Below are 15,913 nucleotides of genomic sequence, written 5' to 3'. Positions count from 1 at the left end.
CGACTCGGCCTGCGGCGAGCGATGATCCCGACATACGCAGCTCTACACTCTGTCGCCGCGTGCGAAGGCTGGATATAAGCTCCATTGGAACCAACGGCCACAGGCGCAGGAAGAGCCGCATGTCAGCAGCGGGAGCTTCCCCTCGTCCAACCTTCCAGCCCTAACCATGGGCGATCACGCCGCGAAACCTACCGGCTCTTTGGAAAGTCACGAGCAGATGACTGCCGGGTCCCCAACAACAATGCGACATGATCAGTTGGACTCGACTTCACCCTCTGCGACGGAATCACCACCTCCACGACCATTCGCCGGCACGCCCAGCTCCATCGCCGAGCGCAAGAGCAACATCCGACCCAAGACCGCGCCGCACGCACGTGGGAGCGCTTTCGCAGAGCACACGAGCTTACTGGAAGGCGACCTGAAGCGCGACTCCGGCTTCGAACCCTCGACAGGAACTACGGCACCGCACGAGATCGACTCGGACACTGCTCCGCCGGCGCGTGGTCTCACGCAAACCCCGAGCCTGCCGAAGATCGTGGTCCAGGATGCGGAGGGCCCCCACATGCACCCACTGGAGCGCATCATGTCACCCTTCACCAGGAAACGCAGCCACGACGGCGTGCGCGCGAAGAAGTCGACGGAGGAGCCGCAGCGACCCCATACCGCGCACCAGAGGCTGAAGAGCTTCCACGGGATTGAGACGGATATCCCTACCGGAGAGATGAACGAGTTCTCGTCTGATAACATTGACTTTTCGAAGAGAGGGAGTTTGTTGTTCGGCGGTAAGAAGATGCGTCAATTGATCGCGGCGCAAGGGGACAAGCCGATTGAGGATATGGGAGATGCTTCGTCGACACAATCGTCAACAGTGCGAGAAGAGGTCGAGGAGGGCCCATCGAGTATCCCGCTGCCTCTGTCCCCCACTTCACCAACTGGACCTCAGGACCAGGACACAGGCAACGTGACACCGACCAGCCCTACGAGCCCTGCCGATCCTACAAGTCCTGTAACCCCTACAAGTCCCATCGCTCCTGCAAGCCCCAATGCAGAGTCCGAGAAAAGGCCTGGTGGTCTCGTATCGGGAAGAAGAAAACCGAGCGTACAGATGCTGCAAGCAGCCATTGCTGGCGGAAGGGTGCTGTCTGCGGAAGAGATCACATTCTCAATGCGCGTGCGCAGTATGTATGAGCACGGAGATGAGAAGGCTGCCGACTGGACTTCGACGCCCTTTGACGGCGCATCCCGCGCTGCGTCACCCGAGCTCGATCGAGAGACTCCAGAACCGACTTCAAGCATTGAAAGCGTGATGGTGGACAAGACACGAGAGACGCCCAGCAGATTCGGTGGTCGCAACCCGGATGAAGTCCGGGCGAGCTATGCGAAAGAGGCGCACGAAGTCGCTGGAGGAATGGAGGATTGGGCAGACCTCAACGGCGCGGAGGTGGACCGCTTTGGCTTCATTACACCGAATCGCGTCACGTCTCACGATTCAGGTATGCCACATATGAATGGCTCTATGGGATTGCACAGAGTAGCGACGGGCCTTCGTCTCGTGTCAGACCAGCCGCGGCGGGAACGTAGTATGATCCGCCGTAAAGCATCGGTCGCCCGGTCTTCACGCTCTGCACCGCCAGGCAAAGGCTCATCCGCAGGCTCAATACGCAGCTTCCAAACCAATAGATCTGGCACGACACGGTCAGGACGTTTCCGGTCAAGAGATCGACGCGCAATGGACGAGGCCAGCAACATGCTCACCTTACCACCAGGGCTCGCAGACATCGCAGAGCACCAAGACAGCAACAAAACCGCTGATCTATCTTACCGCAAAGAATGGTCCCGCAACGAGAAATGGCTCCAAATGGCCCGCAAGCGCTCCGACAGCAAAGGCGGCGGCATGAGCTTCGACTTCGACACCAGCGACCCCAAGCTCATCAGCAGAACCTGGAAAGGCATCCCCGACCGCTGGCGCGCGACCGCATGGCACAGCTTCCTCAGCAACTCCGCCCGCCGCCGCGGCGCGCAGACCTCAGACGAAGAGCTCGTCCAGCACTTCCACCGCCTGCAGGACATGAACTGCGCCGACGACGTGCAGATCGACGTCGACGTCCCGCGCACCATCAGCATGCACATCATGTTCCGCAAGCGCTACCGCGGCGGCCAGCGCCTGCTCTTCCGCGTCCTGCACGCCATCGCCCTCTACTGCCCGGACACCGGCTACGTGCAGGGCATGGCCAGCCTCGCCGCGACCCTGCTGTGCTACTTCGACGAGGAGCGCGCCTTCGTCATGCTCGTGCGCCTCTGGCAGCTCCGCGGGCTGGAGCAGCTCTTCCGCTCCGGCTTCGACGGCCTGATGGCGGCCCTGCAGGAGTTCGAGGACGACTGGCTGCGCGGCGGCGACGTCGCGGCGCGCCTCGAAGAGCTCGGCATCTCCAGCACCGCCTACGGCACCCGCTGGTACCTGACGCTCTTCAACATGAGCGTCCCTTTCCCCGCGCAGCTGCGCGTCTGGGACGTCTTCATGCTGCTCGGCGACGCTGCGGGCGGGGCCTCCGCGGGCTCGTTCGCGGGCGCAGACCTGGACGTGCTGCACGCGACTTCCGCGGCGCTGATCGACGCGACGCGCGAGATCATCCTCGACACGGATTTCGAGGGCGCGATGAAGACGCTGACGTCTTTTGTGCCGGTGCGCGATGAGGATATGCTCATGCGCGTTGCGAAGGCGGAGTACAAGATGAAGAAGAAGAGGAGTCCTTGAGCTGGCTATGGCCGCTGTCGCTCTTTGCTTTGCTGTGCCTTTGATGGGGTGCGGCTTTTTCCTTGTGTTCGGGTGTTTCATACTCTACGGCCTTTTCCCTTGCTTTGCGTTTCGCAATCCTTTCCTCGTCCACGGAAGAAAGGACGGGGTGCGAAGAAGCCAGCGCTGAGATCTCAGCACCACATTTCTTTCTCTTTTTCGTCGAAAACTTTCCTTCTGGTCTTCCTTTGTCTTTTATGTCTTTCTTCTTTTCTTTCGTCGAAGCGCAGAGATACCCCTGACGGAGCAGGAGCGGTTGTTTCCTTGCAGCAGCAACCCAATATCCCCGAGGAATAGTACAAATTATCACAAGTAATGTCTAAGCTAGTAGTAGGTCGGAACACACAGTAGCAAGGTAGCCAGAGAAGGACAAACGCCACCTTCATCAAAAGACACCCGAGTCCCGCCCACAATTTACAACTCCTACCTACCTCATCACTCGTCGAAGCGCAGCGCAGCCAGCCCTCTCAGCGCACCGCAAACGCTCTCCCTACACGCATGCATGCACGCGCGCACCGACGTCCCAAGCTGCCGGCTTCGCGGTTGTGCAGGATGCTGCTGCGCTCTGCCGCCCACCGTCGTGGAACTCGACGCGCGGGCGCTTGAGTCGACACCTATCACTTTTCCTGCGTGCGAGGCGGCTGGTTCGCGGTTCACGGGTGCAGTGCAGTGCAGTGCGCAGTTGCACGCAGGATGCTCAAGTCGGAGGCGCCGGGGGCTTGGTGAGATGATGAGGAAGTGGTAGTGTACTGTGGGCTGCTGTGGGCTGGGCGTTTGGTGCTGAACCGGGTAGCTGGGTTTTGAGAGAGGTGGTGTGGTGAGGTATGGTAAGGTGTGGTCACGTGTGCGTCTTGGGTTGGACGGTACGGTGTACAGACGGCACTGGGGTATGTCGGAGTTGTCTCGCGATCCTCAGGACGCGCTTGAGCAGCGACATGGAGATCTTTGATGCACAACCAGAATACTTTCGACAAGGCCTCTCTCTCTTCGCCCATATGGGAATCCGCTTAAAGCGTTAGAGGAAGTCCGTATAACAAACACAACAGACCACCAGCCCTCGCTCCACCTCGCATCGCATCGCACCCCATCTCCTCCCCAGCAAAGCCAGCCTCCTAAACCCACTCTATCTCGTCTATCAAGCGACGCTCCCATCCTCAGCACCCACCAATCCCCTCCCCATCACCCTCGGCCACGCCGCCGCCGCCCCCATCAAAAGCAGCGACCGCCGCACCCACAACAGGAAACCCAGCGACGATCGTCGCGTGGCCTTGCCCCCGCCACGAGCAAAAGATCGTCAACGGAGAGTCGATCCTGAGCTCGCGTGGCATTGCCCTGCCCGCCAATACCTGTCGGGGCCCCGCCGTTTTGGGTTTTCGAAAGGATTTTTCAGCCCGCGAATGTCACTGCTGCTTTGGGCGTGGTGGCCGGGGTGTGGGAGGGAAGTCTTGCTGCGTAGGGAGGGCGTGACGGTGCTGGATCGGGAGCGAGGGCCGAGGAGTTTGGGTTTGCAAGGCCTGGTTTGGGGTTAGTGGGGGGGCCCTGTGGGCGGGCGGGTCAGGCGAGGGTGGGGTGAAGATTGATTAATTGGTGTGGGTTGGTTGGTTGATTGATTGATTCAAGGTTGATTGATGGGGCGCAAGTCTTTTTTGGAGGATGAGGAGGTGGGCAGTCGCGGTTTGCGCGAGGCTGGGACGTTTTTGGTGTTATTTGGGACTTTGGTAATTTTACCGCCCGTCTTCAGAATCGCGACTCGGACTGGTCTTTCCACCGGGTTGCGGGTTAGCCTCGCGGGATGATGGGGTGGCGTCGGCTGTCTAGACTTTATCCAACAGGCTGGGAGCGCCTCTCGCAGCCTTCTCCGGTATCCGGTCGTCTCGCTGTAACTGAGTGACATTAGTTTTGCTTCTGCTCGCGAGCTTCTGGAAAGAGTCCGAATGTCATCCCGAAGCAGCGATTCGCGTGCCAGGGGCAGGGAAGATCTTTTCTTCGGGCGTCGACGGACATGTGTCGTGTCGTCTGTCGTGTGTGGCGTGGCGGCGGGACGAGACGGCGTCACCGGGCTCTCCAACGCCCAGCGACGATCGCAGCCGTGGCGGGTGAAGATGTGCGCTCCTTCGCGTGGGCGGCACGTTACGGGCACGTTGCAACATGCCTGCAGCACGAGGAGGCTTGACCTGCTTCACAGCCTCACCAGTCACCACCAACAAATCCCACCGACGCATGCGCTTGCGCTTGCGCTGCCCTGACACCATGTTGGGACGAGGGCTGCGACGGTGCCACTGCTGGTCGTCGAATGCAGCAATCATCTGCTACTGGACGCCCTGAAGGGCCGGCCTCCGACGACTCGCCTGGCGCCATACCTTACCGCCTTCCGGGTCGCTGATGCCTGTCAGTCGTCGCAAGTTGCGCCGCTTACCGCTTTGAGGACTGCGTCGCGAGGGTTGCGGGTGGAGGGAGTCCGCTTGGTGTCGCCTATCTGCGTGGGTCTGCACGCCACTTGTCGCAACAACGACGGCGACGACCACGCCCACCGCGTACAGCACATGTAATGGCGCCGATGGAGTGTGATGGCCTCAAGGTAAAACGTCAGGCAAAACGCCGTACTGCGACCGGCCACCTGCTTCATGCGTGTCAACTCGCTCTATTACATAAAGTGTAGCTGCTCTGCGCCGCTCACAGCCGTGTATGGCATTCTGCAGTGATCGCCGACGCAGCGTCGAGCACTGTGGCCCGCCTTATGCTGCGCAACCGGCGGAGGCGCAGGCAGCCCTGCAGGAAGCAACGCTCCCAGACGAGCCAGCTTGGCCCAGTCGGTGCGAGACGCGCTCGCGGCGCAGGCATACCGCGGTGTCCGGCAGCATTGCAGCGTTGCGCTCTGGGCCGGATGATCGTCTGGGTTCAGGCGGATGTCATTTCCGGCGCAGCATCGCGGGCTGCCACAGGCGGCAGACGCCGTGGTTTGCCAGGGTGCGGGCGCGGACTGATGTTTGTGGGCCTTTGGGGCGCGAGAGACCCTGCGACGAAGACGACAGGAGAGGAAGGTCGCGCACCCACGCGCGCGTTGGGAAGCATCAGGCGCTGCAGGAGGGCGAGGAGGGCGTCTGAAACGGGGATCCTTGATGCCGTGGCCGGCCGCAGCCAGCTCCGGGCGGTGGGATGAGCAGCCCTCGCGTTCTATGGACGGCAGCCAAGGTACCTTAGGCACAGCGGTGCCAGCACTTGCACTGGTGTTGCGAGGACGCCTCGAACAGCGACAACCAGCCAGAAAGCCCAGCAGGGCGGACGTCAGTCAAGCAACCCAAGTCTAGACCGTGGCCCGGGCGGAGATGCCACGGCGGCCTCATCTCGCATATGGCGTGGCCCGGCGTCGCTCGCCCAGGGCAGGCAGGGCAGGTCTGGCGGTCGAAGTTCCATCGAAGGCGCGCAGGCTGCAAGCGGCAGCCCTAGCAGCGGCAGACCCTGGCTCCCTCGCTCCCGCGCGCGCTCGCAACGGTTGATCGGCAGTGTGGAGACGACGGGCGGCGGCCGGCGTGAGCGTTTGGCTGCCACCATCCACACACACCCAGGCAGACCCCGGTGGCCGTCGCCCGTCGCCCGTCGCCCGTCGCCCGTCTGCCCGTTCCACCACCGACGCGTCCGCCCAGGCAGGACTGCGCTGCTGCAGGCCGATCGTTACGCCCACCAGGCCGGACTGCCGTCGTCGCGCCTCATTTTAAGTATGTCCCCGTCACCCGCCCCGTCCCATGCGGCGGCCACCCATCCACGCACAAATACTCGCGGCCACCGCATGCGCGACCTAGCACCACCGCCCGGCCCATCGCCACCGCATCTGTCCACTTCTTGTCACATGTCGCCCGCCAGCGCCCGACTCGTCCATGTTGCTCACCATTCCACAGCCTCCTCCCTCGACGAACTTCGGCGGCTGGTCCACCCATGATTCCTCGCGCTATACCCACACCTCACACTCCGCGCCTCTGGAGCCCAGAGTCGACTCTCCTCGGGCGATAGCGCTGCCGGCCAGCACCTCTGACCTGACCATGACCACTCCCCACCGCGGCCTGCCGCCGCCTTCGGCAATGACCCTGCCGGATCCCACCAGGCAACATCCGCCGCCTCCACCGCCTCCTGCTCCTCCTCAGCCTGCGTTGCCTTCTTCGTTGGGTGTGATCCCACAGCCGCCCCACCAATGGCACGGTCAAGAGGAATCCATGCGCCAATGGCTCGTTGCGAAGGCCGAGGAAGACAGGCGCAAGCAGGAGGAAGAGAAGACCAGGCAAGAGACGCTTCGCTTGGAGCAGCGACGCATCGAACAGTCGATGTTGCGGGAATCCCTCCAAGGCGGTGTGCCGCCGCAGCTGGTGCCCATGATCTATGCCGGCATGGGAGGAGCGGGTCTGGGATCGATCAGCATGGAGTGGCTGCAACAACATGCTTCGCAGCTGCAGGCAGCGCAACAGCAGCAGCAGCACATGCAATCACCGCCTGAAGTCATCAGACGCGATTCTCGTCTTCTCGGGCAAGCACCCGGGACATTCCAACCAGTTCCGCCAACACCACCTCAACATTCGACCGTTCAGCAAGTCGAACAGCCACAGCCCAACGCACCTACCTTTTCCGCATACCAACCTGCCGGCCGGTCCATACCCACATCAGCACCACGCTCAGCAACCCTCACGCAGCTCCCACGCCTCACCACAAACGAAATGTACATCCAGCAACCTCCACCGCCTCATCCTCCTCCCGCACATCCGACCAGCGCCCACCCACTCCAACAAACCCAGCGCGCAGCCGAACAGCCCGCAACTTCTCCTTCGATCTACTTCCACCACTGGGTTCCACCGTCCGAATCCAAACCCGCTGCAGCGCCCCAGACGCCTGCCAGCAAAGCCGGCAGCAGCAACCAAGAGCCCACTTCTGCTCACCCAGGGCATAATGAAGGCAGCGAGTACCGCGACAGCCCGCGCAAGCGGAAAGCTCAGGGTCCTCACCACCCTCAACCGCCACCTAGCAGTGGAGGAGCTTCGCATGCCAGTCCGTCGTTCTCGTCGAGTTCGGGGTCTGTACGCAAAGGGGCCGGCGGTGGCAACAATAACAACGGAGGAAACCAGCGGCGGCGCAACACGATCACCGGTCGTGAAGGCCTGGGCGATGGACGCAGTGAGGGCCAAGTTGAGAGCGGTGCGGCGGATGAGAAGAGGCCGGTTGAAAGTCGCGATGCTAAACCCTAGCACGAGCTCTCTATCCCTGCACCTGACGTTCGGACGTCGTGTCGACCAGGGTACGTCGGATGATCTTCAACATCTGCGCGGACTCTTCATGTTTCCTTTTGTTCACAAACTGGAGGCGAGCGCATTGCCATTTGTTCTTTCAGTTCTCTTTGCTTTGGGAAGAGAGTTTAAGATACCCCTTGTCCCCATGTTTTCAGCTTTTGCTGCTTTTACTTTTGACCATTTATTCTCGCTCTCCGGGTTCGAAAAAGATTGGAACAACTTCGCGGTTCACTTGCGCGCTTCGAAAAGAGGCTATGGGAGATCGCTGTACTTCTACCTTAGTATCGTTAGCAGTAGCGAAGGAGGAGATGAGATGAGAGAATGTGACAAAAATTCCAACCGGCCTTCAGCCTCGTTTTGATTCTCACCGCGGGAGCATGGAGCATGGAGCACGTCTCAGGCTCTGGACCGCGGAGCCAGGGCCGTCTGCTGAAAGTCTCCCTCCGCCGAATGGTCGCACGTCGTTCATCAGCGGCTCTCACGCGGAGACGAGATGGCAGCGGACTGACTCCGAGGCGCAGACTCGCTCTCGCACAGCTGACTGTCGAAGTGTGAATAGCAAGAGACGACAAACCCGCCTAATCACACCTCCCTCGGAACCAGCCCTCGTATCTATGCATCTGCGATCGAGCGATCATACTCACGTAACCCCTGCACGCCCGCCAGAAGAGGAAGCGCCTCGGCACCCGAAGAGGAAAGTCTAGGTGGTCCGTGCGTGGAACTTCTCGTTGTTCGAACGCCGACTGGATGCTTGCTAACTTCAAAGATACCATCGTCTGGAACTGTACATACAATCCGCGCCTGCAAAGGCGCGCCTCATATACCATTCCAAATGTCCGCGCGACCGCTCTGCGCGCGGTCCCTCTTCCGAGCAACACCACTACCACTGCCAACCTCAACCCCAACAACAGCAAAATGCGCCCGCGCCGCCTTCCCCCTCCTCCTCTCCACACCACCACCACCGCCACCAACACCCCTGCCCCTCCAACCCCACCGCCCCTCAAGCAGCTCCAGCAGCACGCGCTGGCGCACCCGCCAAACCTCCGACCCCTACACCAAATCCTCCAAGCTCAGCGCCCTCAAATCCCGCGCCGCGTACAAGCTGCTCGAGATCGACGCCCGGCACCGCCTCTTCGCGCCCGGCCAGTCCGTCGTCGACCTCGGCTACGCGCCCGGGTCCTGGAGCCAGGTCGCGCGGAATCGCGTTGGGGATGGGGGGCGGGTGGTCGGCATCGATGTCATACCCGCCATGCCGCCGAGGGGCGTGAGCGCGTTGCAGGGGGACTTTTTGAGCGAGGGGGTGCAGGGGCGGGTGAGGGAGTTTGTGAGGGAGTGGAGGGGCGGGAAGGGGCGGGGTGGGGAGGGGAGTGTGCTGGAGAGCGGGAGGGGGGTTGAGGAGGTAGGGGAGGAGGCGGAAGAGGGAGACGGCGAGAAAAGGGTGTCTGCTGCGAGGGAGGCGGACCTGCTGCACGGCCGCGTGGTGGACGTCGTGCTGTCGGACATGTGCGCGCCCTTCCCCGGCCTCGAGCTCAGCACGTGGATCAACAGCGTTAACCGCCCGTATCGCAGGATGATGAACACATCCGGGAACCCGTTTAGGGATCACGTGGGGTCGATTGTATGTTGTTGCTTTGGCGATTGTGTTGCATCGTTGCGTTTTTTGCTGACATGTTGGTTGCGTTAGGATCTTTGCATGGCGGCTTTGACATTCTGCCACGACTGCCTGCGGACCGGCGGACACTTTCTGTGCAAGTTTTACCAAGGTCCCGAAGACAAGGATCTAGAGAACAGGTTGAAGAGGCTTTTCGAGAAGGTGCACAGGATCAAGCCCGACTCGTCGAGGAAAGAGAGCAGGGAGAGCTATTTTGTTGGATTGAGAAGGAAAGCGGACGTGTCCAAAGAGGAGGCTTTGCGGTGAAGAGTGAAGATCTTTTTGCATTTTTGGGTCGGTCTCGGTTTAGCGACCCGCGTCTTTCGACGCTTCCCTGCGTGAGGGAGACCGGTTTGGCGATTTGCCTGTATGTACAATTAGGGCCTCGAGATCGTGGAGATCCGGTGGCCAGGCGCGATATACCCCTGGGTTGTATATTATGTATCCTATATCTTTGCGATGCAAGATGAAGCCTCACTTCTCTTAGGAGGCATATGTCGCATGTATTCTGTCGAAAGCACACCGCGGTGTCTTGACTTTCACTTCTGCGTATGGCATCTTCCGCTGTGGGTGACACTTGGTTTCAAGACGCGAAGTTGTTCGTCTTTCAAGTCGGCTTCTGAGGATCCTCGATGCTCGAAGCATCGTAGAACTCGACATCGCCATCAGCTCCAAGCGAGCCCTTCTGGATGAACTCGCCCTTCTCTTTCATGATATCCTCGATGGTGACGCTTGTGTCCGAGAAGATCTGCATTAAGTTGTTAGCACTATGGCGCCGAGAGTAAAGCGTCCGGCGAAACAAACCTTCATGTGGTCGGCAATCAGATGCCTGCTCTTGCAGCCCGGGCAGTTGACAAGCACTGTGCCGAAGTGATACGCCTGCTTGGTGATGCGGTGCGACGAGCGGTCCAGACACTTCTTGCAGGTGAATGTCAACTCGTAGGAGGGCTGCTGGGCTTTGCGCGCGGCGATGGCGTCTTTGTCTGATTGCACGGCCTCTGGTGAGAGCCCATCCCGGTCGGTCAAAGGCTTGGGCGGGCGGGATGTGGTGTCGTCGGTGCTGTGGAAGCGAATGCCGAGGCGCACAGGAGATGCTTGTGGTGCTTGGAGAGGTTTGCGCAGGAGAACTGGAGGCGCGGCGAAGGTGCGTTGCAGGCCGAGGCGCGGGCGCAGTGTCTGTTGCGAGGCGCGGGAGAGAGCGCGGAGGGCTGTGGAAGAATTCATTGTTACTGAGTGCGGGCGTGTACTGTGCATGCGGCAGTGAAGAGAGGCTGGCAGAGTATGCAGCGACTGGAATGCGAATCGCCAAAGAGCGCACGCTCCACCCAAAGCGGCGTCATTCTGGAGTCCCTTCAGAGCCGCGCTCAGCCCTGTGGCAGCTGGCCGCCGACCACGCCGAATCCGTCCTGTTCTCACCTCCGCCGACACGCACCACACACCAAACCACCTTTGCCGTCGCCGTGTGCTTGCCACAGTCCGTCGCTTGTCTCCCAACAATTTCTTTGCTCCATCCAACCCCCCGCATCCCGCAAACACCGCCGAGAAACGCGCCACGCGACGTCATTCCACACAGCCGCTCTTACATGTGACAGCCCCGCCAAAAGCCAGACGCCAGCGAAGTGAAACACGTTTGCTTCACTTCGCGCAAGGAACGGACAGCAACAGCAAGAGGACATGTCGTCGCTGGCGGGCAGAGGGAGGGGAAAGATTAGACCGCCTCGCAGGGTAAGTCGCTGTCGTTACTTGCCTTGAATTGCCACAACTTGCACCCACACCTAGGCGAGGAATATTCGCACCACCCAGTCGCAAGCTCATTTCAACATGTGCCTGCACTCAGCACGAAAGGTACAAACAGCTAACATGCCTATCCGTCGCAAGGGTCTAGCGAGCGCCGACGTCGACTTCGAAACCACCTGGGCCGTCCTCGAGCGCGCATTCCGCGAAATCCACACAAAAAATGCTTCAGCCTTGTCGTTCGAGGAGCTCTACCGCAACGCCTACAAGATCGTGCTTAAAAAGAAAGGAGATGAGCTCTATGCCAAGGTGGCAAAGTTTGAGGAGCAGTGGCTGGGAGAAAATGTCCGCCTTCAGATCACACGGCTGCTGACGCCGCCGCTTATGGTGCTCGACGCGTCCGGTCGGTCGTTAGAGTCCACTGCGGAAAAGAGAATATCGGGCGAGGTCTTCCTCAAGGCACTCAAGGAGGCGTGGGACGACCACCAGGTCTGTATGGGCATGTTGACGGACGTATTGATGTACATGGTGAGTGAAGCTTTATGCCTACATTAGGCAGCAGGCATAACTGATAAGAGCCGCAGGATCGCGTGTATTGTACCGATCACAGACAACCATCAATTTTCGCCAAGTCAATGGGCCTTTTCCGAGACCAAATCCTTCGAACGCCAGTCAAGACCGATTTGCCCACCCTTTTGGACATCCTCAAGCGCATCATTCTCGACCAAATACAAATGGACCGCGACGGCGAAGCGATCAACCCACATCTGATCAAAGCCAACATCTACATGCTCGAGGGCTTGTATGAGTCGGAACAGGAAGTCGAGGATGAGAAGCTGTACCTCCAGTCGTTCGAGCAGGACTTTCTGGGCACAAGCGCAGCCTTCTACCGCGAGGAGGGTGAGCGGTTGATGAAAGAGTCAGATGCAGGCACATATTGCAGGCATGCGAAGCGGCGAATCGATGAGGAGCACGACCGCTGCAGATCGACCTTGTCCGAGAGCACTACGCCAAAAATCCAGCGGGTCGTGGAAGATGAGCTCATTAGGCATAAGATGAAGGGCCTGATCGAAATGGATAGTGGAGTGCAATACATGGTTGACAACGACAAGTTGCAGGAGCTCAGCCTGGTCTTTGATCTGGAAGCCCGTGTGGATCCGAAGAAGTCGGAACTTACTCGCGCCATGCAGAAAATCATCACAGAAATGGGCACCAATATCAACAATGCAGCTATTGCCGCATCGACTGCTCCGCCTCCAGCTGCAGCGCTGGCAGAGAAGGAGGGAGAGAAATCAAAGCCCGCCAGTAGTGCGGCTAAAATTAACCAGCAAACTGTGGCAGCGCTGAAATGGGTGGAGGACGTTCTTGCGCTCAAGGATCGATTCGATGGTATTTGGAAGAAGGCTTTCGAGGAAGATCAGACACTTCAGGTGGCTCTTAACCGAAGCATGGCCGATGTCATAAATGCTTTCAATCGTGGCAGCGAGTACATTTCACTATACATCGACGAAAACATGAAGAAGGGCATCAGGAACAAGACGCAAGCCGAGATCGATCAGACACTCGAAAAGGCTATCCTTTTGCTGCGCTACCTGCAGGACAAGGACATTTTCGAGACATACTACAAGAAGCATCTCTGCAAGCGTCTGCTGCTGAACAAGAGTCAGAGCATCGACGTCGAGAAGCAGATGATTTCTCGCATGAAGATCGAGCTCGGAAACTCGTTCACGCTCAAACTGGAAGCCATGTTCAAGGATATGACACTATCGGAAGAGTTGACAAACGGCTACCGCAACTATATCAACAGCCTTGGTCAGGCGGATCCGAAGCGCGTGGACCTCAGCATCAACGTACTGACTTCGATGACTTGGCCGCTGGAAGCCTTCCGAGGAGGCCAAACATCCGATCAGGCCAACGAAAGCGGAAAAACGCAAGTCGTCTTCCCGCCGCAAGTAGAGCGGGTCAAGATGGGCTTCGAACGCTACTACAACGAAAAGCACTCCGGCCGCTGCCTCACTTGGCTCTCCAACATGGGCGACGCCGACATCAAAGCGACCTTCCCCAACGGCGGCAAGGATGGCAAGCCGCGCACGCACGAGGTCAACTGCAGCACGTACGCCATGCTCATCCTGCTGCTCTTCAACGACCTGCCCGCCGGCGCCTCCATCTCGCTCGAGGAAATCCAGGCTCGCACAAACATCCCGCCCAACGACTTGGCGCGCAACCTGCAGTCGCTCGCCGTTGCGCCCAAGACCCGCTTCCTCGTCAAGGAGCCCATGAGTCGAGACGTCAAGCCGGGCGACCGCTTCACTTTCAACGACAACTTCAAGTCGCAGTTCGTCAAGATCAAGGTCGGCGTTGTCAGCGCCGGCAACAAGGTCGAGGGCGACCGCGAGCGCAAGGAGACAGAGAAGAAGAACAACGACTCGCGCGGGTTCGCTGTCGAGGCTGCCATCGTCAGGATCATGAAGTACGTCATGCAGCTCTTCCTTTCGAACAAGAGGTTCGCTAACACTCTCACAGACAACGCAAAGAACTCGCCCACACCTCCCTTCTGAATGAAACCATCTCCCAGCTGTCCGCGCAGTTCAAGCCCGACGTCGCCATGATCAAGAAGAAGGTCGAGTCGCTCATCGAGCGCGAGTACCTCGAGCGCATCGACGACGCCCCCGTGCCCAGCTACAGATACCTCGCTTGATTCCGCCGGACCGTCCTATTTCCTTGTTTGTTTACTATCAGCATCGGCGTCTTGGAAGGCGGGTTTCAGCGAGCATGGCATGCGGGCGGCGTTTTGGTGACTACAGCGGGAACGAATACGATTCTGGGATTGTCTGTTCTCTCACTTTCCGATCGATGGCATCGAAAACGATTCGCTTTTGGCACGGGAGGGGTTCTGAGCTGGATTCACGGTTGGAACTGCGACATCGCGGATTGGGCGGACGGTGACGACGCGACTGAGATCTTTGTGTCTCTCTTGCGCCTGCCGACCCTTGTTGTCACGCGTGGTGGAATCGATGTTTTCGGCAACGCGAGAATAGTATCCCTTGGCGAGTCACGAGTCCACAGTCTGGTACCGACTGAAGAGGCGTGCTGCTGGGTGATGGGAGACAAGGCGAGACAGCGTGACGCGATGTGATTCTCTTCAAGGGCGATGGCGATGACCATGATGTTCATGAAAGGTGTCAGTTGCATTTGCTCTAGGAAAAGGCCTCGATCGATCGCAGGCCGCAGTGAATTCGATGAATGGTCCTGGCTATGGATGTATTGCAGAGTGACGGTAGCTACAGGTCTGATCAGTACCTAGAAGCAGCTGAGAGCACAACACATCCCAATCGCAGCGCCTGGCGCGTACGCGCAATTGCTGTCACTGTCCCTATCCTCCTCACGACACCTTATTGTACATCAAGCACGCGATGCCCAACCCCATCCATCGATCCCCACGCCCTCGCAACTGAACCCCTCTCGCCCATCCCCTCTTCACCAGCGAAACGGTCTCGTCTCGCTTGTCTCACCCGCCGGACTCACCTCCATCTCCGAGGTCTACCGTCCCCCTTCTGCACAGCGTGACTTTGTCTCAGCCCTTTTCCTCTCAGCATTAGACTCGCACATTAGAACGGCAGTCGCCTGACTGACATCACCGACCACCCTTGAGCCCGCACGCAAGACATCCAACGGACGGGAACGGTAGTCAGTCAGGCAAGGCAGGAGACGAGACAACGGTCCCGCTGAGACTGTCGCAGCGGCAGGCAAGCGTGCAGACACACGGGAAGGAAGGCGTTCTGTGGCGGTTGGCAGATTCGGCTCGCCGTCTCCTGAGCCTTCAGACAGGACCTTATTCACACCTGCATTTCCCTGCCTCGCCCTGCCCTGCCCTGATGTGACTTTACCCTCCCGCCGTTTTCGCAACCGCCCAGCCGATCGGAAAATAATAATCAACCGCCTCACCAACCGTCAAAGCCGAGTGGAATTGGCTTCGATCGCGATCGCGATCGCCATGCGCCCTGCGCCTGCCTGCCAGCCCGCTTGCACGGCACGTCCGTTTCTGCGAGAGAAGCAAACAAACAACAACAACAAAAAAACACCCGCCCGCAGGGCGCATAATCCTCTAATGCCGTAGCGAAGCTTACAGAGTCAGCCGAGTCAGTCGCCCCGTCCGTCCCGATAATAATGGGTTTCCTCAACGCATCGCCTGAGCGAGCCGTTGCGGGGCGAGCGAGCGAGCGGCCGTGGGGTTGGGGATTGGGGTGGGGATTAAAGCGACGTTTGTTATAATTGGGTGCAGTAGCGGTGTCTCTGCGTCTCTCTCGGGTGGCGTCACGTCAGTGTTGGTTGTTAGTTAGGCCGAAGCGAGACAGCCCGAGCTGCTGGGAAGGATGGTGGGAGAGACGGAGGCGCGCCGTCGGTGGGTGGGGATCGGGGACGTCGATGAGGTAGGTACATGTTCCGATTGTGTGAGATGGTAAT

The 15,913-nt window shown here is 59.4% G+C and overlaps 6 protein-coding genes across 6 annotated transcripts; 4 read left to right on the top strand and 2 right to left on the bottom strand.

Annotated features, from left to right (window-relative positions):
* Positions 1-38: 38 nt before the first annotated feature.
* On the top strand, positions 39-2,755 carry WHR41_08356 (uncharacterized protein; the record flags this gene model as incomplete). Its single annotated transcript, XM_069376960.1, has 2 exons — positions 39-1,493; positions 1,767-2,755. Exons 1-2 carry the CDS (start codon positions 167-169, stop codon positions 2,753-2,755), a joined length of 2,316 nt encoding a protein of 771 aa, XP_069225862.1. The 5' UTR covers positions 39-166.
* Positions 2,756-4,731: 1,976 nt separating this feature from the next.
* Positions 4,732-6,399, bottom strand: WHR41_08355 (uncharacterized protein; the record flags this gene model as incomplete). Its single annotated transcript, XM_069376959.1, has 1 exon — positions 4,732-6,399. The coding sequence occupies exon 1, from the start codon at positions 5,098-5,100 to the stop codon at positions 4,732-4,734; it is 369 nt and encodes a 122-aa protein (XP_069225865.1). The 5' UTR covers positions 5,101-6,399.
* A 270-nt stretch (positions 6,400-6,669) lies between these two features.
* Positions 6,670-8,022, top strand: WHR41_08354 (uncharacterized protein; the record flags this gene model as incomplete). The annotated part of the gene is made up of 1 exon (XM_069376958.1): positions 6,670-8,022. One exon carries the CDS (start codon positions 6,670-6,672, stop codon positions 8,020-8,022), a length of 1,353 nt encoding a protein of 450 aa, XP_069225864.1.
* Positions 8,023-8,896: 874 nt separating this feature from the next.
* On the top strand, positions 8,897-10,186 carry WHR41_08353 (uncharacterized protein; the record flags this gene model as incomplete). The annotated part of the gene is made up of 3 exons (XM_069376957.1): positions 8,897-9,567; positions 9,634-9,682; positions 9,749-10,186. The coding sequence occupies 3 exons, from the start codon at positions 8,897-8,899 to the stop codon at positions 9,980-9,982; spliced, it is 954 nt and encodes a 317-aa protein (XP_069225867.1). The 3' UTR covers positions 9,983-10,186.
* On the bottom strand, positions 9,973-11,077 carry WHR41_08352 (uncharacterized protein). Its single transcript, XM_069376956.1, has 2 exons — positions 10,520-11,077; positions 9,973-10,463 (listed from the first exon to the last, which is right to left on the bottom strand). The coding sequence occupies exons 1-2, from the start codon at positions 10,967-10,969 to the stop codon at positions 10,323-10,325; spliced, it is 591 nt and encodes a 196-aa protein (XP_069225866.1). The 5' UTR covers positions 10,970-11,077; the 3' UTR covers positions 9,973-10,322.
* Positions 11,078-11,324: 247 nt separating this feature from the next.
* On the top strand, positions 11,325-14,816 carry WHR41_08351 (uncharacterized protein). Its single transcript, XM_069376955.1, has 4 exons — positions 11,325-11,440; positions 11,594-11,977; positions 12,034-13,919; positions 13,973-14,816. Exons 1-4 carry the CDS (start codon positions 11,390-11,392, stop codon positions 14,145-14,147), a joined length of 2,496 nt encoding a protein of 831 aa, XP_069225869.1. The 5' UTR covers positions 11,325-11,389; the 3' UTR covers positions 14,148-14,816.
* Positions 14,817-15,913: the final 1,097 nt, after the last annotated feature.

The sequence above is a fragment of the Cladosporium halotolerans genome (genome assembly GCF_011745625.1).
Source record: "Cladosporium halotolerans strain TM138-S3 chromosome Unknown Sca44, whole genome shotgun sequence".
NCBI classification, from domain to species: domain Eukaryota; kingdom Fungi; phylum Ascomycota; class Dothideomycetes; order Cladosporiales; family Cladosporiaceae; genus Cladosporium; species Cladosporium halotolerans.
The sequence above is the reverse complement of the archived record's forward strand: the minus strand, read 5'-3'. Positions and strand labels throughout refer to the sequence as shown.